The 24,109-nt window shown below is 37.6% G+C and overlaps 1 protein-coding gene across 1 annotated transcript in view; it reads left to right on the top strand.

Annotated features, from left to right (window-relative positions):
- slc38a9 (solute carrier family 38 member 9) overlaps nucleotides 1-22,872 on the top strand; it is a 28,318-nt gene extending 5,446 nt beyond the window's left edge. Inside the window, exons 4-15 of the mRNA XM_040157719.1 lie at nucleotides 5,179-5,297; nucleotides 5,391-5,454; nucleotides 5,630-5,723; nucleotides 9,245-9,415; nucleotides 10,001-10,060; nucleotides 10,801-11,010; nucleotides 12,156-12,263; nucleotides 13,350-13,456; nucleotides 13,781-13,894; nucleotides 16,936-17,084; nucleotides 19,223-19,312; nucleotides 21,223-22,872. Of these exons, the coding sequence (XP_040013653.1) occupies nucleotides 5,179-5,297; nucleotides 5,391-5,454; nucleotides 5,630-5,723; nucleotides 9,245-9,415; nucleotides 10,001-10,060; nucleotides 10,801-11,010; nucleotides 12,156-12,263; nucleotides 13,350-13,456; nucleotides 13,781-13,894; nucleotides 16,936-17,084; nucleotides 19,223-19,312; nucleotides 21,223-21,388 (1,452 nt within the window). The 3' untranslated portion in view covers nucleotides 21,389-22,872. The remainder of the gene's footprint in view (nucleotides 1-5,178; nucleotides 5,298-5,390; nucleotides 5,455-5,629; nucleotides 5,724-9,244; nucleotides 9,416-10,000; nucleotides 10,061-10,800; nucleotides 11,011-12,155; nucleotides 12,264-13,349; nucleotides 13,457-13,780; nucleotides 13,895-16,935; nucleotides 17,085-19,222; nucleotides 19,313-21,222) is intronic.
- The last annotated feature ends 1,237 nt before the right edge of the window (nucleotides 22,873-24,109 follow it).

Raw genomic sequence — 24,109 nt, 5'->3', positions numbered from 1 at the left:
ACAATAGCAAAGGGGCCACGTAACCTAGACACACAACATGTATTAGCCTATGTTGGAATTATTATGTGGCAATTATTTTGGTATGTTACATTAACCACATTTTAGTTCTGTTTTCTTTAATGCTAATGATGTACATCATATGCCATTTATCTCAAATGTAGAATCAAATGTAGGACAGAGCCACAGCTATGACCACATAGCTAAAAAGCACAAAACGGTGTCGAAAACTAACTTGCTTCTAGCTTCCTTTTAAAGAGAAGTCATCAAGTCACCAAAATCCAATTCCTCAAAAGTTCATATCCTGCAACCATAATTTCATAAGCATGTTCAGGGCCATAATCAAGTTCGTACATCTCTATGCTGTTTGTTTTCAAGCTTTAACATTGACTTACAGAAAATGACGCCCCCTGCTCCCACTATAACAGTGTGACAGGCTACCATTTAATGTGAATGGAACCTCCAAATAGCATCCTGGTGCGTCCCCGCATGATTCGAGACTGTAAAGTGTCCTAGTGGTGGAACCAGGATGAGTTCAGAGTGGTTCAGCTTTGTGCAGATTTCCTCTGACATACACGGGTGACAACTGGGACACAACCAATCATTCTTCTCTTTATTCCGTTGGGGAACAGAAGCACAACTGTTAGCTGAAAAGCTGTTAGCTCCAACTCAACTTTGTTAAAGCATTTTGCTTTTGCTGGTGAAAAAAGTCAATTGTTGTGTGCCAGTATAGTGGCAACAGTATAGTGGTATGTAAATTACTCAATTAAAGATGCCCACAAGCATCAGGCTAGTGAGAGCTTGTATGGAGGAAATGCTGACTTTAATCCAAAACACAGGTTTTAGTGGCTCGGCTGGAGATGCACCCTGATTGTCAACTCCAATCAAAGATCTGAGGTGTATCAGTTCCCGACACTTGGTCCCAAACTTGTACCATCTCTGTAGCAATTAATGTACTTACTTTTGTGGGCATTGTGGACAAATCTATACCATAAACCACATGTGATGACTATATATCAAAGCTTTTACAATGGCTGCATGTCAACATTGCACAGCATGTATGCTGTTTTCGTCTATTGGTTTCCCATTGACTGTTGGGTACCACAGACAAAGAAGCCTTTTCCAGTCGTTATAGCCACAAAGTGAAGTCGATAAAATGGTGGTGAAGCCAGCGACAAGAAGATGAAGGCGTGCCTGAAGGCTAACCCCGTAGCTACTAAGGCTGAAGTTGACAACCTCTGTGAAAAACCTGGAGATAAGGAGAACCACAAAGGTGAAATGATGTCTGACTTGTGGCCTCTCCAGATGATAGTTCATAATAGGAATATTTTGGAGTACCTTCATTAAACGCTGAAGTCTGTTCTCGTTTTTGGCTGAACCTGTAAAGCCACACCACACAGCTCCATTACGATGGCCAGAGGCTGCAGACTGTTCTGGTTTGCTTCCTACGTTCAACCCACAGAGAGCTGGTTCTACGTGCAGGGCGACAGAGCTGGAGAGGGAAGGCAACCAGATTTATCATTTTTCCTGACTTTTTGACAACCATGCAGCTGAAACGGGACAGAGTCTATGCAAAAAGGCTTCACGTATGCAAATACAGGAAGTTTACTTATTTTTATCCTGCTGTCTCGAGGATCAAGGACAATGGAGAAGTGTTGGAAATCCAAAGGGGTGCGATTATATTTTTTTCTTTCTTCCCCACATAAAACATTTACTCTGGTAGACTTTTTGATTTTTTAAGAGTCTCTTATACTCTGTGTTTACTTGTCTGATTGGGAGTATTTTATTGTCAGATCACGCTTTAGTAAACCCAGAGATGTTACCTTTTGTGATAAAACACAAATACCTAGATGGAGACTTAACTTATCTATTTTACATGACTCTGAGTTTAAGGAGGCCCTGATAAGTCAAATTAATTTTTACAGTCAAATGTACCCACAGTGCTCTCCACAGGGATTGTTGTGGAAGCTTTCAAAGTACAAGTGACAGGCTTTGTCGTTCAGTATACTTCTCACAGTAAAAAAAAATGTGTATTATAAAGTAGGCAGAAATTGAAGATAAACATTTAGAAGGTTGAGACAGACGTGAAAAGGAACTTTAATTGATGAACTTTAGAATTGAACTTTTATTCATGTGAATCAATAGTGTTCATGTCATGTCTTTGTGGGGAAAGTTAACATTATTAAGATGAATTGTGTTACGAGAATCAATGACAATTAAGTCCATAAGTATTTGGAAATTGACACGATTTTAGTAATTTTTGCCTCTGTACACCACCACAGTGGATTTGAAATGAAGCCATTAAGATGTGATTAATGTGTGGAATTTCAGCTTTAATTCAAAGGGTTTAACAAAAATAACATATTAACCATTTAGGAATTACAGCCATTTTTATACATAGTCCCCTCATTAAAGACACTCAAAAGTAATTGGACAACTGACTGACAGTCATTTTAACCAGGTATGACCTGTTCCCTCATTATTTCATGAGCAGATAAAAGGTCTGGAGTTGATTACAAGTGTTGAATTTGCATTTGGTAGCTCTTCATGGGAACTCTCAGTATGTGGTCCAAATAGGTGATGATGCAAATGAACGAGGCCATCATTAGGCTGAAAAACAAAACAAGCCTATAAGACAGATGGCAGAAACTTTAGGAGTGGCCAATTCAACAATTTGGTACATTCTTAAAAAGAAGGAATGCACTGGTGAATTCAGGAACACCAACAGGCTTGGAAGACCACGGAAGCCAACTAAAGTGGATGATCAAAGAATTCTTTCCTTGGTGAAGAAAAACCCTTCACAACATCTATCCAGGTCAAGAACACGCTTGAGGAGGTAGGCGTATCATTGTCAAAGTCTACAATCAAGAGATGCCTTCATGAATGTAAATACAGAGGAACTGGTTCACTGGTGTTTACCGATGATGTGATTGCTGATAGAAGTAGCAGGATGAATTCTGAAGTGTACAGGGCTATAGTATCTGCTCAGATACAGCCACATGATATGAAACTGGTAGGACAGTGTGTCACAGTACAGATGGATAATGACCCAAAACATACTGCGAAATCAACACAAGAGCTTCTCAAGGCAAAGAAATGGAATATACGTCAATGGCCAAGTCAGTCACCTGATTTCAGCCCAATTGTGCAGCTTTTCATTTACTGAAGACAAAACTGAGGACAGAAAGACCCACAAACAAGCAGCAACTGAAGGGGGCTACAGTAAAGGGCTGGGAAAGCATCTCAAGGGAGGAAACTCCCTTGGAACATTTGGTGACGTCAATGGGTTCCAGACTTCAGGCAGTCATTGACTGCAAAGGATTTTCGTCCAACTTTTGAAAATAATCCTTATATTAATAATTATGTTGGTTTGTCCAATTACTTTTGAGTCTCTGAAAATGAGGGACTATGTATAAAAATGGCTGTAATTCATAAACGGTTATTTCAAAACATTTTTGTTAAACCCCTTGAATTAAAGCTGAGAGTCTACACTTCAATCACATCTTGATAGCTTCGTTTCAAATCCATTGTGGTTGTGTACAGAAGTAAAATTGTCTCACTTTCCCAATACTTATGGACCTAGTTGTACATATTATTATCTACAGTGACTATAGCTTTGCTACCTAACTGAATTTGCTCTGTTCTCTCCCCTTGGAAACCCCCTCAATTTTTAAGAGATTTGATAGCATATATAAGGGGTTCTTTTGGAATGGAAAGCGGACATGCATTCATCTGGCAAAACTGCAGCAACCAGTTGAAAGTGAAATTGGTTGGGATATAAGGGAGAATAACACTACTGCAGTTCCTAAATTAGTTTGAGAAAGACATTAGAATGTCTCTCAAACAACAGCAGCAACTCCTAATTTAAGATGAATGTTTAATATCAAAGGATTTGAGGGTAAGGCTCATACAGTTCAGCCCTTAACATCGTTACTGCTGGACCCTCAGCAGGTTATATCGACTTGGTTTAAATAATTAAGCAGCTGCTGGAAATTTTGGGGAGATGAAGGTATGGTTGTACATGAACTATGGACATAACCCATAAATCCATTCATTCTGTATGAAAATTCAGTTATGTTGCTAATGTCATAGGTGAGCAGTCTGTATTTTTTCCGCAATCACTGAAGCATTGGACCCAGACGGCAATAATATTTGGATGACAAATTTTTCTCAGGAATTGGAAGACAACTTGAGAGCTTTGTTTTAAGGACTGTGTGACAGAGTCAGGAAAATGTTGCTGCTTATGAAGAATATTATATAGGATGTGTGATAGGACAGAGACATGTAGTTGTTATACTGTACATACATGTTTATTTAGTCTCAGGATTATATTGTCTGTTTTATTTATTTATTTATTTTGCTTTTTTGCTTTCTAAGCAAGCCACGCCGGTATTTTGGTTGACCCCTCTTGTATGTTTCGGGTGGTTTGGGATCGGGTACTTCTATATCTGGTGCATATAGATACAGCAGTGATATTTATAATTCAAAATAAAAATAAGAAATCGTAAAAAAACAAACAAATGTCTACTGTACTGAATATAAATCGCTAAATAGGAAACTACAATGAGAGCCATAGGAGAGAGGAAATTGACTTATAAACAGTGCTGATATGTGGAAGTACATGACTGTTTCTCTGAGAGGTTGTGAATCAAAGGAATCGTAAGCTATACTAACGTATTCAGCTAATGTACAGTAGTGAAACAGAAGATATGCTATTATATGATAATGCTGGGATTCTAAAGTTAGGACAATGTTGCATGAATTCATTAGCTTGTCGGGACTTTTTTTTAATCTATTTCTGTGTATAACTCAAAAAATGTAATACAAAAATCTCTATCTTCATCATTTGGTTTGCAAATATATTGGGAACAAAGCTTCCATTTACAGCACATACTCCCAAGCACTATGATTAACCTGTGCTCACAGTATAATGATAAACCACAACGAATAATCTACTATGTGGTGGCTAGTTGTTGTTATTTTTTTTATAACCACATGGTCTTCTAAATTTTGATCACATGAGATCTTTATCAGGTAAATTGTTGAGCACTATAGATTAGTTTGTAAAGTGATATATTTATATATTTCCTACGGTATGTTCTCTTGTCTCAGTTATATATTAAATATTGTGTGATGTCTGTACCTGTGAGTACTTTAGTATCTGTTTTGTTTTGCCTTCAGAGTCCTCCAAACCATGTAATCCCTCGGCCAGAGGAGATCTACATCTACAGCCCACTGGGGACAGCTTTCAAGGTGACAGACAGTGACGGCTCCTCTAAAAACCCCAGTATCATCACCATGTAAGCCCTGTCAGCATCAGTCAGCCTTCTCTTCATACTTAAGTGAATGTGTTTGACTTCTTTGATTATTACCTTGCTTTTCTCTCCTCACAGATTTGCTATATGGAACACAATGATGGGCACATCTATACTCAGCATACCTTGGGGTATAAAGCAGGTGATTTGCTTTATTCCAAGTTATTCAAGTCCTTTGTTCATTCAAAGGCCCATCTAAAATGACTGTTTTTGTACTGACTTCAGTTCTTCTTGAAATGCTGAGTTGCAGTATGTGTGCACATTAAATTTGCCAAAAACTGAAAACTGAATAGTCAGTTTTGTCTTTGTGCCTTCAGGCTGGTTTCACTCTGGGTATCTTCATCCTCGTCTTCATTGGCCTGCTGATGCTCTACTGTTGTTACACTGTCCTCAAATCACCAAAGGCAATACGTAAGTTCAGCAACACTTTGGTTTAGAATTTATTATTCTGCTAATAATCAGTTGCCTTTTATTTTCTATCAGTTATTATAACTGATAGAAAAAAATATTACAAAAAAAATGTAAATTACTGGAATTATCCCTTATTCTACTTCTGAATTAATTTATGTTTCCTACACAAACCAACTTGTTTTGATATTACAGCTGTAATCTCCCCATTATATTTTGTGTGTGCTTTTTTTCTTTTTTCAAGATTCTTTCATTTCTAGAAAATTCTTGAAACAAGAGAGACTGCACTGGAAAAAAGTGGAGTTATCTCACTCATTACCAGAATAACACTGTATGTTTTTGCAGTGCAGCTTTATTTTCCCAACAGTAAAGGGACATATTGATTTTGGCGACCTCATGACCTTTCACAAAGCCCTGCTATAAGGCTTTGCTTTAACTTCCCTTACACAACAGTTCTGTTGGCTACCTGGATCAATGATGACTTTGAAAGTAACAGCTAACTGGGGTTATTATTAGCGTTTGTCAAGTCTGCCCTCTGCTGAGCGCTGTATTATTTTTAGGGGCCTAAGCAACAACTGTGTTGGAACCCTATTTGCTGTGTTTTTAGTGTGTGCTGTTTTTGGAGGAAGCCTCATCAAGGAGTATTTGGCATGTGATTTGTTTGGACAGTGTGAGAGTGAGAGTTGGCAGGCTGGTTTACATCATGAGAGGAAGTTGGGATAGCTTAATTTTTTGATACATTGTATATTGTATACAATACTTAACACAGTGTAAACGGACAGACTGTCTACTGGCTGTCCACAATGAACACATAAAAAACTTGCTTACAGTCTCTGTTTCATGGCATGTTACCACTCATTCATAAAAACATTGCTCTGTAGTGCTACTAGTCATCAAAAACTTAACAGGATACCTTTAAATAATCTGCTGTTGCTATTACTCAGCTTCTACTTCATTCAGAAGTTGGTATATATTACTTTTAGTGTCGTTGCTTTTTCTTTATTTTATTTAATGCATTACACTCAAAAATAAAGGATAATGCCTGGTCATGTTATTTCATGATCATGTCCTTCTGCACATAATATCATGTAGTACTACTTCGCCAATAATAAATATACTCATGCATCATGCTGTGGCTAGTTCAGGAGTTTCTTTATGTAGTGAATAACAAATCAGTGAATGGGGAAAGTCTGTATATACCTTATATTTTATTGTTGCCTTCTAGTATTTAACTAGGAGACACTTCAACACTGAGGAATGAGGTGCGAAACAATTTATTAAGATTAGTTGTAGGTCAGGCTCTCGCACCCTGACCCTTGCCCAAGGCTGCAGGGGATCCTGGCAGTGTGCTATGCAGGAGAGCATTTCAGCCTGTCCACGCATACAAACATACCGTATGCCTATAGTTGTATGCAAAAGTTTGGGGCCCCCTGGGCAAATTCCATATTTTGTTGAATTGTGGAGTGAAAAGTAGGAAATAAAACCCCTGCAGCAAACAGACACTACAAATGAAAGTTTTTTCAAATGTTAATGCACTGTTACTTTCTATTTAATGAACTTAAAAAACAGAAAAAAAAAATGAAAGTAATTTTGTCAGTTGCAAGTTTGGGCACCCTAATTAGTCAGTACTTAGTTCTGTTTATATATTTTCACTTTAAAAATCAATAAAACATGTAATTTGCAACTTTTTCGTACATCTGTATTAAAACAGGTGTTTTATCCCCTATTCAGTGATGTCGTCATCCTGGTGATTGCCCTGAGAAGTGCGCATTTGGTTCCGGGTTGTGTCGGGTGCTTGGAACCCTTGTAAACCGGCTTGCAGGTCTAGTTATTTGCGATTAGTAATTTTCTGACTCTACTTTACCCATGGTAATTATTCTTTCAACAAAAAAAGTTTCCACATAACTACCAGTAGGTCTTGAGTAATGAGTGTCTGTTGTCTAGATGTTTTCATGGAGGAGTGGCTTCTTTAGCATGTACTTACCGGCTTTCACACCTCCATAGCAACATGCACATTGACAATGGCCAAGGCAGGCAGACACACCAGGGCACAGTTTTTATGATTAGATTTCATTGTTGTTGAAATTCTTTTGATTTCCCTCCCTCCCTGGCGCATATGAATGGTGCAAACAAATAAACGTGAGCTGTGTTCTACATATACAGTAGCAAAGCGGGAGGCTAGCTGCAGGTTGCAGAAATAACTTTTCTCCGTTACATTCACATCGCAGTGTTTTCTGTAGTGATAAATCTTAATGTTCTTCAGCAAAGAGTCTCGGAAACCTGCTAGATCATTTAATGATACTATAGTATTGCGTTAAAAATACCCCCTCCCATGTTTCCAAGTGGCATTACTGTTGGTGCCACTGTCACAAAGACCGGATCGTTTTCTGTTTTCCTCAGAGCCTAGCAACTACCAACAACACAGGACGCAAAACGATCAACACAAGTTTGGAAATACGAGAGAAAAAAAAGCACGTTCACTGAAGAGGTAAAGTGTCAGAATTTAATACGGAGCAATAACATAGTTTGAGTATTGCTTCGTGCAAAGACGTAACTAAAACAGTGCAGTGATAAAGGCAGAGTAAAACACCTGATTGTATTAAGAAGTGGACAGGTTTTGTTACTTACTGATCTAGTAGAAATAATGCCAACGGAATGTCTTTCTTGAACCCTCCCAAGTCCTGGAGCTCTCTCCACTGAGTGAATGCCCATCCAAGAATCACTCATGTTTAACCTTGGTTTCTGTCACTCTCCCTCTTCATCTGTTTGGCCTCTTTCAACAACATGACTCTTTTTCTTTTGCTGGGTAGAGTTTCCACAGTTACTGCGGTTGGTCTATCTGCCATTCCCACTACAAGGGGAAAGCTAGCAATAGCTACTGGGGAAAACAAAAGCACTATCCTCCCCTGTTTTGGTTGCACAATGGCCTTCGTGCTGTAAATTAAGCCTTCATTTTCCTGTGAAAGTTTCATACCTAGTGGCAGACAAAATTGCATAGTGATAGTGAGGCTTAAGGGGAATAAAAATCTAAGCACCAATGGTGTCATTATTCTATAGCTATTACATTGTGCAATCAACATTATTTCATAATGATACATTCGAGCAAAAAACTTTTCTATTGCCGCTATTTCCTAACTTTTTTCTTTTTTCTGGTAGTTTGGTATGGTAAAAGGCTCTAAATACTTAATCGATCCATCCACGAGGAGGCAGTTGAGGTGCTGAAGACAGCAGCCAGGAGTACAAACTCACGGCAACTACAAGAACGCTGTATCAAATTTTAAATGATTCAACAGGAACAAAACTCTGTACCAAAGCTGCTATATATATCCAAAATTGGCCCCTAATCTGAAAGTGAACTGATTTAACCTGCTGCATGTATTAAAGGGGTCCCATAACAGCAGAATTTTAGCTTACCTAATGGATGTTTCTCACTAAAATTGACCTTGGGAAGCAATCGCCACAACCTTGACTTTTTATCGACGAATCAGATATTCACTCCCCTTCCCTCTCTGTGTTTTGTCCAGCCTATGTGGACACATCCGACTGGGAGTTCCCAGATGTATGTAGGTACTACTTTGGCAAATTTGGCCAGTGGTCCAGCTTGGTCTTCTCGATGGTGTCACTTATTGGAGCCATGGTGGTTTACTGGGTCCTCATGTCCAACTTCCTCTACAACACTGGACAGTTTATATACAGTAAGTCACAATGCTCTCGTCAGTACCAGAAAGGAGATGCGTAATTATGTAGGCCCATTTGGGTGATTGTTAAGACAAAGACAACTCAGCGCTTTAAAGGCAGCGCACATTAGTGGTGTCTGACGCACATCAAAACACTTGGCACTCAATGGCTACCGTACCCTCTTTCTGTTCATTGTGTCTGGTGTGTGTTACGGTTGTCAAATTACCTCTGCAACATGGCTGATGAGCATTAAATTCCAGAGTTGCCATGTGTTCACCACTGTGTTGTCATCTTACGTAGCATATTATTACTTTAAATGTTTAATTAGTAAAACATTGCTCTTCAGTAACATTTAGCCACAAATACCACACATAAGTATTCTATAATATACCAAATGCAGAGCAGGTGGTCAGGAGTGTGGATGGGTGGCTCTGTCTGTTGAGGAAGTGAATTCATTGCAATGTTGAGATAAAAATCAGAGCATGTTTTTGTAGATTATGGTTATTTTGTGCAGAGATAGGGTAACTCATCAGTGGATGCACCTCTAAAATGTGCAAGAAGAGCTTTTGCTTTGATATAATGGTTTCCTTGCCTGTCTACAGACTATGCTCACAATGTTAACATGTCGGATTCAGAGTTTGGAACCAACGGCTCAGATAAAGGTAAGTCACTTACCCTATCCAACTTTCAGCTCTAACTTTATTGTAGATGTTGGTTTTAGCAGTTGTCACATAGTGAAGATTTGGTCTTAAATTTCTGACACTGTCACACAGACACAAACGGTCTTTGGTCTCCAAAGATCTAAATTGACCATGGACATATCTCACAAATATAGGCCCACAATTTTTGACTCACAACCAAAGATTTCACTACATTTCTTTCACAGCTGTCAACTTTGGTCTGAGATGACCAGAATCCCACAGTGTAGCGGGGCCTTTATGCATTGCTAAATTGGCTGTTGGCAGACGATGGCTAACCTTGAATTCCAAGCAAATAAAGACTGGAACAGGAAAACTAAATTACACTGTATAGTTTTGAAGCCTATGCATTTGGTAATAATATATAACCTGGAATGTTTCTCTACGGATAGACATCTTCTTTGTTTATGGGCCAATACTAAATATTTCTACATTTCTGTCATTTTTGTGCTGTTCCCGTTCTGTTACAGTTACACTTAGGTTTTTTGTCACTGAAGATATCACTGCTGTCTTTTCAGGTTAACAAAGTACATTTTGGAATATCTTGTCCTCTTTTTTTAATGTAGGGTAATTGTGTATGTATGTTGTGCCCCACTTCATAAAGGGAAAAAAAAATGTTTCATAAATCTCAAGCAGGAAAAAAATCAGTTTTAGTTACTAGACTTACTGGACAGATGGTAATGCTTTATTGATTTGTTCACCAGTCATCTGTCCATACCCAAACACTGACCCTGGAAGGAACGGCAGTATCAGCATGCTTACCTTCAGTAACAATGGAAATCATACTTCTGATGTCAACTCTTTTGAACACTGGTGGAGCAAAACCAACACCATCCCCCTCTACCTCATCATCCTGCTGCTGCCACTGCTCTGCTTTCGTTCAGCCTCCTTCTTCGCAAGGTTCACCTTCTTGGGTAAGATAGAGCATGAGCAATGATATGAAAAGTGGGTAGCAGTGTTTGGAATAAGTCAGAAGGTTTGGGCATTGCCTTTCTAGAAATAAAGCACTCAGTGTGCCACCAAACTTTCTTTCCAACTCACTGTTGGTGTTTTGAACCTCAGCACAATTCACAGCTGAGATAGGAAACATCACCAGAGAAACCGGAGAAAGAGAACGAAAACAATGACAGTGTGCCTCTTATAGGTCTTTGAATACTAACTAAAGATTGGCAGCCAGGTAGTTGTCAGTGTTTTGGATTTATGACTGAAAAATTATTTTCTTAAGTTTGGAGTCATTTCAGTTTAGAGAAATGTAATATCTGACTGCAAGTGTATATGGTAATCAAATAGTTAAATCTGCCAACATGTCAAGGATACATGGTAAACATGTTTTATGTGCTTGGGTCTGTTCCAGAAAGTGGGTTTAGTGAAAACTTTCTTCCACATGGTGGATTCATCCTCAACTCAGAATAAAATCTGTTCATTGTCTGTCTTTCTAACACCATGACTCTATGGACAGAAGACAACTGTCAGGTTGTCAATCAGTCCCTCTGCATTGAAACACTTACCGGACATTACTGTAGTGTTCACTCTTTAAATAACAAATCTGTGTGAAACTTTAGACACAGAACCCCGGTTTCCTCATATTTTGATTGGCCGCACTGATGATATATTCCTATCATAGTTTGAATTTATAATATACAGTAAGATTCCAGTACTTTATAAACATTTCGAATAAAACTTAATAGTGTTAATTTATTGACTCTTTTCTCTAACTCAGGTACTGAGATAAATGTGCATAATCCTCATGTGGCCACATTAATATTTCTACCTCCAGTGGATTAAAATGGGGGCTCTGCCTTTTATTTACATCATGCCATGGTGAATTGTCATATCAGAGCTAAACTGATGATGCAGTTTTCCACTAACTAACTCCAATCAGCTGTTCTGGAAACAAAAACTCTGAATCTAATCATGAACTCTGAATTGACTAGCTCTGAGATGGGCAACTCTGAGTTTGTTGAACTGAAACAGACCTCTGGTTGTGAGTTTTTCTTCTGAATGTGCGGAAAGTTGCATCTCATATCCCACTAATGTTGAATCGTTTTATCTTGTCCAGGCACCATATCTGTGGTCTACCTTATTGTGCTAGTCACTGTTAAAGCTGTCCGCCTCGGCTTTCACCTAGAGTTCCACTGGATTGACACAACCGAGTTCTATGTTCCAGGTAAACCTCCTGCAGATTTTAATCCATCTCTGTTTTTTCCACAGCAACACGGATGAACTCAGTATTAATACTCTACCTAGCTGTAGTCCAGTTATATATGAGGATACCAATTCCTGCACATAAAGTAGTTCTGCGCAGTTAGCAAAACTACTTTATGTAAGTGTTGGATTTTTATTATTTTTATTTTTTATCATTATCATTTTTGCATCAGTGTGATGACCTTTAATGGATAAGTATTAAATTTGATGAATTAGCCAAAAACCAACATTCCTATATATATATATATATATATATATATATATATATATATATATATATATATATATATATATATATATATATATATTGTGTGTGTGTGTGTGTGTGTGTGTATGTATATAAATATATTATGTGTATGTGTATATAGATATAGATTTATAGATATACACGCATACATATACGCATACACACACACGTCTGTATGTAGGTATGTATATGTATTTGTGTGTATGTATGTGTATATATTTATATATGTATTTGTGTGTATGTATGTGTATACAAGTTTACATTGGTGTGTTAGTTACTGTATATGTTGATGTAATTGGTAGTACTTTGTCTGATGTCCAACTATTCCACAGACGGACAGCTCAACTTTTAATTAGTAGTTTGCCATGAGGTTTGATATTATCAGTTTTATTAATGGTTCCCTAAATCAGGTCTCCCTTACCTTTTCTATAGTTCCACTATCTTGCCGAAATTCTCTCTCTCTTCTCTTTTACACAGTAACTGTCATAATTATTCAGCACATTGACATTAGAATTTACTCTGCCCGCTGATGCTTCCCAGAGGAGGAACCATTTTTGCTTTTGGGCACTCCATTAGCTTTCCTCTGGTGCCACCCAAGGGCCAAATATTAAGTTTTGAGCACGAGTCAGAATGCTATGAAACTTGAACTCATTCATGCCCCCAAAGGGATCAACAGACCCTGTTGACTGTGATAAGTTATGGACAGTGCTACCACTAGAGGAGCACTACGGTGGATTTAGATTTTTTTGTTTTTTGTTTCTGTGCAGTTGCAGATGTATTATTTGTGTCTTTTTGTTTCAGAGTTCAGACTACTCTTCCCTCAGCTGACTGGTGTCCTCACTCTGGCCTTTTTCATTCACAACTGCATCATCACATTAATGAAGAGCAACAAGAATCAAGAGAACAATGTGAGCCTTGTTCATCCATGTTCCTGCACAGTTTCACACACTGCAAACATGCATATGTGTTACACTCTGCTAATCTGTTCTCTGCTGACTTAGTTCACATAAATCAGTTAAGTCTCACAATAGTGAATTATGTGAGTCATCATCGATGAAACTGCCTTTAATGTCAAATTCAGAATTGAGAAGTAGAGTCTTCTAATAATATATCAACTAAATTTCCTCAAAACAAGCCTCCACCTTCATTTTCCTATCACATTTTATATGTACTCATGAAACACAGTTATCAAAGTGATGCTGTTTTTAAGGTAAATGTTTTGGTGTTTTCAGGTGCGGGACCTTTCTGTTGCCTATCTTCTAGTAGGGCTGACCTATTTGTATGTGGGAGTGTTGATCTTTGCTGCCTTTCCCTCACCACCTCTCTTCAAAGACTGCATTGAACCAGTAAGATCCTATCTCTTTTTTTTTTTTTTTGCTCAGGGTTACTTTTTTTTTTAGTTGGACCACAACAGTGGGACCAGCCGTATAAACACAAATGTTCGTGAGTTAGTGAGTGAGCAAGTGAGTGAGTGATGAAGTTACACCATTGGTCAGTGTTGCCAACTTAGCACCTTTGTCACTAGATTTACCGACTTTTCACAGCTCTTTAGCAAGTTTTCTTCACAAAAGCAGCTAGCGACAAATCTAGCAACCTTTCGGATAAACTTTAGCTACCTCCATAGAAGAGAGTTGCCAGTATTGCCCCGCGAATGCAAGTTCGGGCTTTCCCTCTGCAGACACACCTCTCTATACGTCACATTCAATTGACCACATGGCAGTTGACACAGACTTGAATGAGCTTCTAACTTTCTCTCTGACTGATCATTTTATAGGTTAATATAGCTGAAATCACAGTACATGTTGTCTTTAATTTATGTGTATGGTGATTTTGTCAGACGAAGTGCCAGCTATAAGATCAGGATTTTAGCAGTGCAGAGCAGCAGCTTGGAAATGGCTTGGAAGTGACTGCTGGTTAACCTGTAGTCTTATTGGTTTCAGTCACTATTTCATACTTGTACCATTGTCTGACAACAGAAACAGATAAGAATGTAAATAAGAACAGTTTTATTGGGAATTTGGCTGTTTTAAATTACTGTATATGTGAGCAAAGAGAGTAGAAGAGAAGCAAACAAATAAAGGGCAGTCCAGCCATATAATAGGTTTTGACCTATTCTTGTTTGATGTCCTGCCACCATGGTACATAGTATGTGGGACATTATGTCATAATGTTGCTATCTGTGACTCTCTTACTGTCATTCTGTGATTTTGTTACTCTGTGACTCTATTACACTGCAACAGGCTACATGTGGGGACCCGCATGTGATCTCCTCTGCGTACTGTCTGCAACAATCAGTGTGTACAGTGGCTTCAAAAAGTATTCAGACCCCTTTACTTTTTGCACACTTTATTGTGTTGTAGATTTAATTTTAAATTGATAAAATTGCCTTTTTTGCCCATCAATCTACACACAATAATCTATAAGTGAAAAACGCGTTTTCAGAATTTTTTGCAAATTGTTTTACAAATCCAAAAACTGAACTCTCTCATTTACAACAGTGTACAAAATTGTGGTCAGGTCCAACTACAATGAAGTGCTTAAAAAGGGGTCTGAATACTCTCTGAAGCCACTGTACGTACTCACTAAAGCCGCAAGCATTGTTGTTTGCCTCTCTGAAACTGTATGAGGCACTGTGGACCACTCTATATCAAGCACACAGTAAAGTTGCTGTAGAAAAATAAAGTAGGAAAAGCCGAATGTGACAGTCTTTGTTAAAAGAACTGTTTCTGTATGTTGACGTTCTATAGCATGTGTGCTGGAATCTACTTGTTTTCATGTTCTTCTGGTCTTTATAAATATGTTGGTTAACTGATTATCAATGCATATTGGAAAGAGGCGGCAAAGGAGGTGGTTGGGTCATGGTTCAGTCAGACCATTCACCCAATCATCAACAACGAGCCATGCGGAGTCGGCATGGTCATAAACCTTGATGTTTCAGGTTTAGAGAGGCACGTGCTCGGTACATGAACCAGCCGCAATTATGTAGCCTGGAGTTTTGCAGGCATGCGCAGGTGTTAGCGGAGCCCACCGCAAGGAACATGTAGCTTTTTTTACTCTGTGACTCAGTAGAAATAGTCTTGTGAACATGGTAACTCTACAACAATACATAGCAAAAACTTCATGCTGACACCACTAGTACCCCACATGGAGTAAATGATCTGATTAGATTTGTAACACCTTGATGCATAGATTTGCATATTAATGAGGAAAAATAGATGTTTGATTTTTAGCTTCTGTCAGAATTAATTCTCGGTACTGAATGAATGGTACTGTGAGCCTAAGTGTTCTTTTGTCATGGAGATCATGGTGGGACATAAAGCAATCCAAGTGCCTCTTCTTAACCTCTGCCAAGGTGCTCACCTTTTTGTCATACAAACTTGAACTTGAATTCTAAATTGACTTTGGAATGTTAGACTTTAAGCCAGAACAAATTTAGCTTTTAGATCCACATCCTCATCCAGATCCAATACTGCCACCATTTCACCACATACGCAAGTTGTGTTTGAGGTGGAGAAGCAGTATTCTTTTTTTATTAACCTGTATTTTGTGATCCAAGATATCACTGTTCATATAAGCCACATTCATTTCCATCTACACAAATTTTCTGCCATTTAAAACATTATGAGTTTGACTCACTTAACATTGCGAACAGTTGATCCTGTAAAAAGAAAGCCCTGATATTACCAGGCAGGATTTGGGTTTTCGCTAAAAATCATAACCATGATGAGTCAATCCGCTTAATTTTCCCTGTCTTTGGATACACATCTGGATCCATATACTGATTTAAAACCTCTAAACTAGTTTAATTATTCGCCTTCACAGAAGTAGTAAAGATAAAAATAGTTCAAACACTTGCCATAATTTCACATTTCATTATAAATGAATGACATTTACTTTACAGCAACCTAATTTTGCAATTATGAAAATGTAATCATCTTTACAAACGAAAATATCTACAATTCAGAAGAGTGTTCGAGTAAGAAGCATAAGAGCAGGAAGTTTAAGTTTTTTTCAGGAAATTTCAGAAATCTCTTATTTGTGTCCATATTAAAGTGAAAGCTTCAAAGCCACAGCTTGTGTAGTTAATCTTCAAGAATTTTCCAAATTTGACCTCAACATAGTTGATACAACGCCATCATAAGATCTGTACCCAGGCATTTGTTTATATTCATTAGCAGTTTAGGAGGAAAAAAAGAGTGAAGAAAGGATGCAAAAACAAAGATCTGGGGATTTATCACAAAAATCAGAATTAGAGAACAACTACAAACAGCCAGACAGAAGCAGTTACAGATATAGCTTTACTGACATACTTTACATATCATTATCTACAGATTTGTCAGACAGATCTCACATTGCAAACTCTCCACTGCTTTCTTCTCTCCTACAGAACTTCTTAGATAACTTCCCCAGCGGTGATGTGATGGTGTTTGTGGCTCGGACATTCCTATTGTTCCAGATGATCACAGTTTACCCCCTGCTGGGATACTTGGTGCGGGTCCAGATAATGGGCCAGATCTTTGGCAATCATTACCCCAGGTAACACTGAAGGATATTATCATTAATGTTCTTTTTTTGTCATTTCTGTGGAAACAGACCTGCACAGAAGACTAATGATAGTGACTGATCATTTTTACAACAATATGTTTTAACTTTGATGAGAATCTTAAAATATTGGAAATATTTCTAACCTGAAATTCAGACCGAATGGCAGTTTCATTACCTTTCCATTCAAGTACCGCATTACTCATTCTGACCCCAGCTTGACAGATTTGCGTGAAAGAACAGGATATTTTTCCACACAAAACTGCATGTTGAAATTTGTGTGAAACTTAGTAAATCTAGTGGTATGTGCAGTCAGGCTGACTTATCATGTTTCCTCCCTCAAATACAGAATGTCATAAGGAGAGAGGGTGCGTATTGCAAATTTTGAGACTCCAGCCTATGGCACCTGTTTGACACATATACTGCTTATTCTGGGCCAGAATGCATCCCACAATCATTAGTCCATCTGGACCTTAGTTTTTAAGAATGACCTACTCAAGACAAACTCATGTTAAAGCTGTGTTACATTCTTTAAATTTTATTTTTATTTATTTATTTATTTATTTTTTAAATAAATAACCATAACCATGGATGGATTTTTCAGTGCCTTGGACATTATCTTGTATTCTTTCCTTAATCGTGACTTTTCGGGAAAATTGTCACAGATTTGTCCTGAATGTTTCTTTGTCTTCCTCATGTAGTTTTTGCCAACCAGCTGATGAACTGTCCAGATTCAGGTGTCTTTAATATAGCCCCACCAATGGGAGCTGTTAGAGATATCAATAGAGGTTAACGGAAATTTTTAAAGAAATTGCTGATAGTATTTTTTTTTTAACTCATTTAATGAATATTTTAAGTATCCATAAAGCTGATTATTAAACCTGCAAAGACCGATTGTTTTGACCACTTTGGGGCAGCGGAAACCAGCTGTGAACACATCATTGATGTATCATCACCTTTTAAGCTGATATAGTGACGTTGTTATCAATCGTTTGCTTATTTCCACATCCAGCATTTACGGAACAACATGATCATTCGTTTGGAGTGGTAATTGTTTCCACCTGAATCTAAGCTGCTAAATGCTCCACTTTATTCACCATCTAGTCTCTCTGCTATTTGCTGCTGAGCAAGTAGTGAACAGTAGCTTTTTACAGCTTTTTCTCTGAAAAGAGCTGCTGCTGCTGCTGGAAATGACACTATGAGAACGGGGAGGGCAAGCCTAAACGTAAAATTGCGGTCCTGACAGATAAATAATGAGCTGAAACTAAAGACTAGGGGAGACTAGCAGATTTAACTGCTGATTCTCTGTAGGTTTCTTCACTACCAGAGACACCTTTCACATTGTCACAATGTGTTCACATTATCATTTGATATATTGTTACTCAGGAAAATATCTACAGAGTGGGAAATTTTTCAGTTTAAAAAGTCCACTACCTGCTCAGCAGCAAACAGCAGACAGACACAGTTAGAGACCAGCTGGTGAACATTCTCACATTCTTCAGGTGGACACAAACACCACTCAATATGAATGATAAGATTTTCAAATAGGCAACTGTTTGCCAACACTTCAGCAATATCAACTTTATATGTCAGAGGTGTGTGTATTTTAGCTTTTTGTGGAGTTCTGCTTATTGACCTTGTAATTTACAGGGAAGTTTGTCTAATTATCTAGATGGTTTTATGAGCTGTGAACATTTTTGACAGATCCAGTGAGATGTACTGTAAATTGTTATAGTCTAAAATATTTTACAAAGTAGTATTATCTTATTACGTTTTCATTCTGATATTCATGTACATTCATTATTCTAATATTTGTGCAGTGAAAATTGTACATTGAACATTTGATAGTGTGATGTGTTGTGACAACCCAGTTATAATTTGTAATTAAAGTAAAGAGGGTTAAGTGTTTCACATCAAAAACATTAAACATCCAAAAACCAAAAAGTCAAAAAACAAAAAAGCCTTAAAATATCTGAAATTAGGCTTTCATAAAACAAGCAGTTTTATGAATTGGAATTCAGATGAGAATTTGAAATGATTGCAGACGCACTCTTAACAGTTTTTTCAGTCTTCTTTGCAGTAAGTCTGCAATCTTTCAGCTCATCATAAATTTTCACATTTTCTCCCTTTAGTTTCTTCCACGTTCTGGCGTTGAACATCTTAATTGTTGGAGCTGGTGTCCTGATAGCCAAGTTTTATCCCAATATTGGATCCATCATACGGTATGGTTAAAATTGTTTTCCTGTTCACATATAACTGTATGACAGCTAACAATCTATTAATCAAATAGAATTAGTCCAATGACTGTTTTTACATGCTTGAATAAGCTGCTGTCTGATATCCGTACAGAAGAGGCAACCTGTGGCTTCAACACACAACATCACAAAATATGGTCAGGACTGTAAGAGTCTCAAACTTAAACAATCTTGTATCACTTCCAGTTTGGCAGTAGTGACAATACTGCCAAATCCAATTGAACACAACCTTAATAATCATAAGTAAAAAGTACTGCAGCATTTCACTGTTCCACGTCCATAGATGTTGAAGACTAGATGGGTCATAATTCTAAGAATAATAGAAAATAGAAATACCTCTCCCTAAATTAAATGAATAAGTAGGCAATAAAATACAAAAATAACAAATCAAATATATATCCAAATACAGTTAGGTACATAAGTATTTCATAATTTTACCACTCTACTCCAACACAATGGATTTGAAACGAAGCCATCAAGAAAAAGCTAGAGTACAACCTCAGAGCCGTACGCATGTAGTCGCTGTAGGCTACAGCATAGCACTTAACACAGAGGTATAAATCCAGTTTAAGATTTCTTTAACATTTGGCCACCCTAATGCCTTAAGGGGTTGAAGGTGCCTACCATAAATTGCCTTTAGTGTATTTCATTCACTATATCTCTCTCCCTTTGTTTCATGTCATCTCTGTAATGTCACTAATACAGGCATAAAATGCCCTACAAAAGAAGTTCCCTTTTTATTTTCAGTTATGGATCAGTGGTCTTTTGTCCCCCAATTTCTTTTACTAGCTGTTTTTACTTGCCATTAATAGTACTAAACACATATCTATCACTTGCTAGTACAATTTCTTCCGAGTAATTACAGTAGTGATCTACATTGTATAAGTGATCTAGGTTAAAAAGATTCATACTTTCTCCATCATATCTGACGTCTTTTTAACTGTTTACCTTTTTACTTGGGTGTCAGATCAGAGATCAGATTTTTACGTTAGAATTCCCTCCATATCCGTGAATCGGTGGATGTGTGAGGCATCTACGTGTTATCTGATATCTCAATTTCAAGCTCTCGACCCCATTTATTACCTCTGCTGAGATTTGCACCAAACGTGGTGGAAGGATTGGGGTGTGGGCCAAGGAAGAACCCATTAATGTCTGGGGCAAATCTGTATTATTTACTATGAATTTTGATTATTTCCTCTGAAGTTTGGTGTATGTTGTTTAAGATTGGCCTTGGCGGAGGTCTGCGCTCTATTAAGTACATTTTACTGGTTCTTTTATAGATCTAGTTGAATTACATAGTTCTCATTAGTGATTAATCCTTGATATAATGCTGAAATTACTCTTATCTCACTTGTAGTAATCCCTTAGTTGTAGAAATCTGTAGAATTTATGTGTCCCCCAAAAATACTTTTTTTCCCATGCATTTAAGAGCACTGCTTTTAAAGGAGATAAAAGGAGCTGACGTGATTGGTCATTGTCGGTCCATAACACAGATTCTTTATAACCCATGATTGTTGTGCACCTCTACAAACATAAGGCAAAGGCAAACCTAGCACTTGGTGACATACTGTCTTTTCCTCCATGCTTCTGCTTAAAATAGACAACATACTTGTTTCATGTGATTGAGCATGGAAGTTAATTCTCGATGTAACAAAGTCATCTTTATGTAACAAAATAATCTAAACTTGAGTGTTTGAATTGGTTAGCCAAGGTCATTGTTGTTGAATAAAATTGAAATTTTTTTCGTACAGACTTCACCTTTGTTTACATTTCACCTTTTTAGGGTTGTCTGTAGAATGCACCCAAAGTCATTAGTTTAACGCACTAGTTGACCTGTTAATGCCATGTACTGATGTTTATTCTGTCTCCCCTTGCAGGTTTTCTGGAGCTACATGTGGCTTGGCTTTAGTGTTTGTCTTTCCTGCTTTGGTCCACATGATCTCCCTGAAACGGCAGGGGACACTCCGCTGGCCGTCAGCCCTCTTCCACAGTTTCCTGATCCTGCTGGGCTTGGCTAACCTGCTGGCTCAGTTCTTCATGTAGAGAAACAGTCAGACATAGACACTCTTAACCATTCAGAGGCAAGATTAAAAGACGTGATAGAGATTTCAGATGGGAATCTCTGAAATTAGATGTAGAATAGTGGTATACATAATTGCATAGTGTGATGTTATTCCAGTTAGGTTATGGCTACCAAAATAATGCCCAGATAACCCACAGCAGCCTCCAGCCAGTCAGATTTAATGTCTGTGGCCGTGATATAAGATTAAATATGACACTCTTACTGAAGTAAGAGTGATGTCATTTGTAAAGGATTCTGTTTCAGGGGAATAACAGGAATCTAATGTCTTGGTTTGATAACATTATCTTTTTGTTTTCCTCATGCAGTCCAGCCAGTGGTATTTCTATGATCGGATCTTCCCTGGAGATCATTTCCCAGACCTGCACAGCCAAATAGTACAGACACACAATTAACACTCTGTGTCCTTAATAACATCAGCAGCAAGCTGGCAGGAACGTTTGGTGTATGGGGTCACTATTGAGAGCTAAAACACAACCAGGGGAGAGTCTTTTTAAACTATTGTATTGAAGGTCTGTTTTTATGTGGATTTAAACAACATCTCAATCAAGCATTAATTTCTATTATACTTGGTGAACCTTAAAGCGGCTGTAATCAATATTTTTTATGATAACAATGAATCAAACGACAATGTGGGATGTTAGAGGTTTCGCTCTTATGAACCTACATTTACCAGGTGAATCTGCAGCTCCCCTCGGCTTTACAAAGCTTTATAGTGAGTTTCAGCTGGTTGTTTATCTGTCTGGATCAACCACTTACTGTCACCACTTGCATAGTGTTTCCAGCTGGCAGGCAGCTGCTTTCAGAGAAAAACTTCTGATAAACCTACTATTGTCCACTACCTGCTCAGCAGCAAACAGCAGCCAGACACAATTAGAGACCAGCTGGTGAGCGTAGAGGAGCATTTAGCAGCTGAAGAGCCAGCGAAAAAGAGAACTAATATTGGACTTATATTCATCAAGGGGACACAAACACCAGTCCAAATTAATGATCTTGTTGCTCCATAACTGCTGATTGTGGACATAAGCAAACGATTGATAACAAGCTCACAATATCAGTGTACAAGGTGATATGTCAGTGTTTCACAACTTGTTTTCGCTACCCCTAAGAGGCCAAAACAATCAGTTACTGCAGGTCCAAATTTGTTACATGTTATTTTACGATCATATAGAGTTGTGTCTTATTGACACCAGGGAAACTTATTACTAACTTTGTGATTATGTAAACTGTTCATATGTTGTGAGGGAAGCCATCATGTGTGTCAATTTTTTTGAAGAAACCTTTGGCACAACCTTTTAGTTTGTATGAGCAGCATTGATTTACATGTTTGACATGTTAATATGATGCCTATGACCTAGATACTATACTCAGTGTGTTGTTTTTTATTAATGATAGGATAGACAAAGGGAATGTGTGCGTGAAAATAAACCTTTTCAGTCTAGAGGAATGGTAATTTAATGTTTGCTTTTAATCAAATTGTACCAGTGTGAAGAATAATTATGGTTCATTATATTTGGGTCTTATTTCAGTAATTTTGTCAATTAGTCCTACCATTATTAACATTGTTCTCTCTAAGTTAGTAATAATATCTGGAAACATGGTGACATCACTAAAAAGAAGTCCGAGAGGTCAAGAAGCACAAATATTCACACGATCAGACAGGTTGGAAACAAATCAACAGCTTAGACAAACTTATTTGCACTGTAAAAAATAATTTTATGGATAATAAAATTTCTGTTTGTTTTTTTATACACAAAACAATTATACACAAAACTCAGTAAAATTATGGATCTATCTATAAATTAACAACCCAACTATAAGTAAGTATTATGCCAATAATGACGAATTACATTTATTTCTGTCTTTGTGCAGAAAAATCATTATATTGTTTATTCAGAATTTTTTCTGCTTTTTTAAATTACATACAAATTTATGTAAAATGATAATAATCTGTAATTAAATATATAGCTCGTTATATAAAGGGTTACGTCCGTACTAACAATTTAACATTTTTCTTTTTAATTTTAAGGTAAATGTTATTAGTTTTAGATATATGGCTACTTTTACATTCAAACTCTGATACATTTTTAAATGCATAGTCTTTTTTTTAAAGAGGACAAAGCTGCACCACTCTCGAGGTTGAAACTTTAAGGCACACACCCAATCAGTGATGTCACAATGAGTAAAAGCACATACAGTATGTAACAATGAATGTGACAAAAGTAAGATGAGTAAAGGCAGAAAGGAAAACAATGCATTGCAGTAGTCAAGGCAGGAAGTAGTAGAAACAAGAATGATAAGCTTTAAGTCCTTTAGAGTAGCATCATGCTTGAAAGTTTCAACCTCAAGAGAGCAGTGCAGCAGAGACATTTCATAGTGGAAAAAGCAGTACATGGAGACAAAGGTTTTAAAGTACTGAAACGTATCCCAGCATGCAGTAGGTGGAATGCAGGGAAATAGTCCATCGCAGAGCTAACGCGCACACGCACGCACCCACACACACACACACACACACACACACACACACACACACACACACACACACACACACATTCAAATCTATGGACACAGAGGCCGTCCTAACCCCCCTGAGGCTTAGGTTAGTATTTACTGAGGGATGTGCGTCCATATTGCCCAGTTTGCCCAGCTAATCAACAGTTTAAACTCAATATTTAATCAATAGT

This window comes from Xiphias gladius, chromosome 20, assembly GCF_016859285.1.
Source record: "Xiphias gladius isolate SHS-SW01 ecotype Sanya breed wild chromosome 20, ASM1685928v1, whole genome shotgun sequence".
In the NCBI taxonomy this organism is placed as follows: domain Eukaryota; kingdom Metazoa; phylum Chordata; class Actinopteri; order Istiophoriformes; family Xiphiidae; genus Xiphias; species Xiphias gladius.
This window is presented reverse-complemented; position numbering and strand designations above follow the sequence as displayed.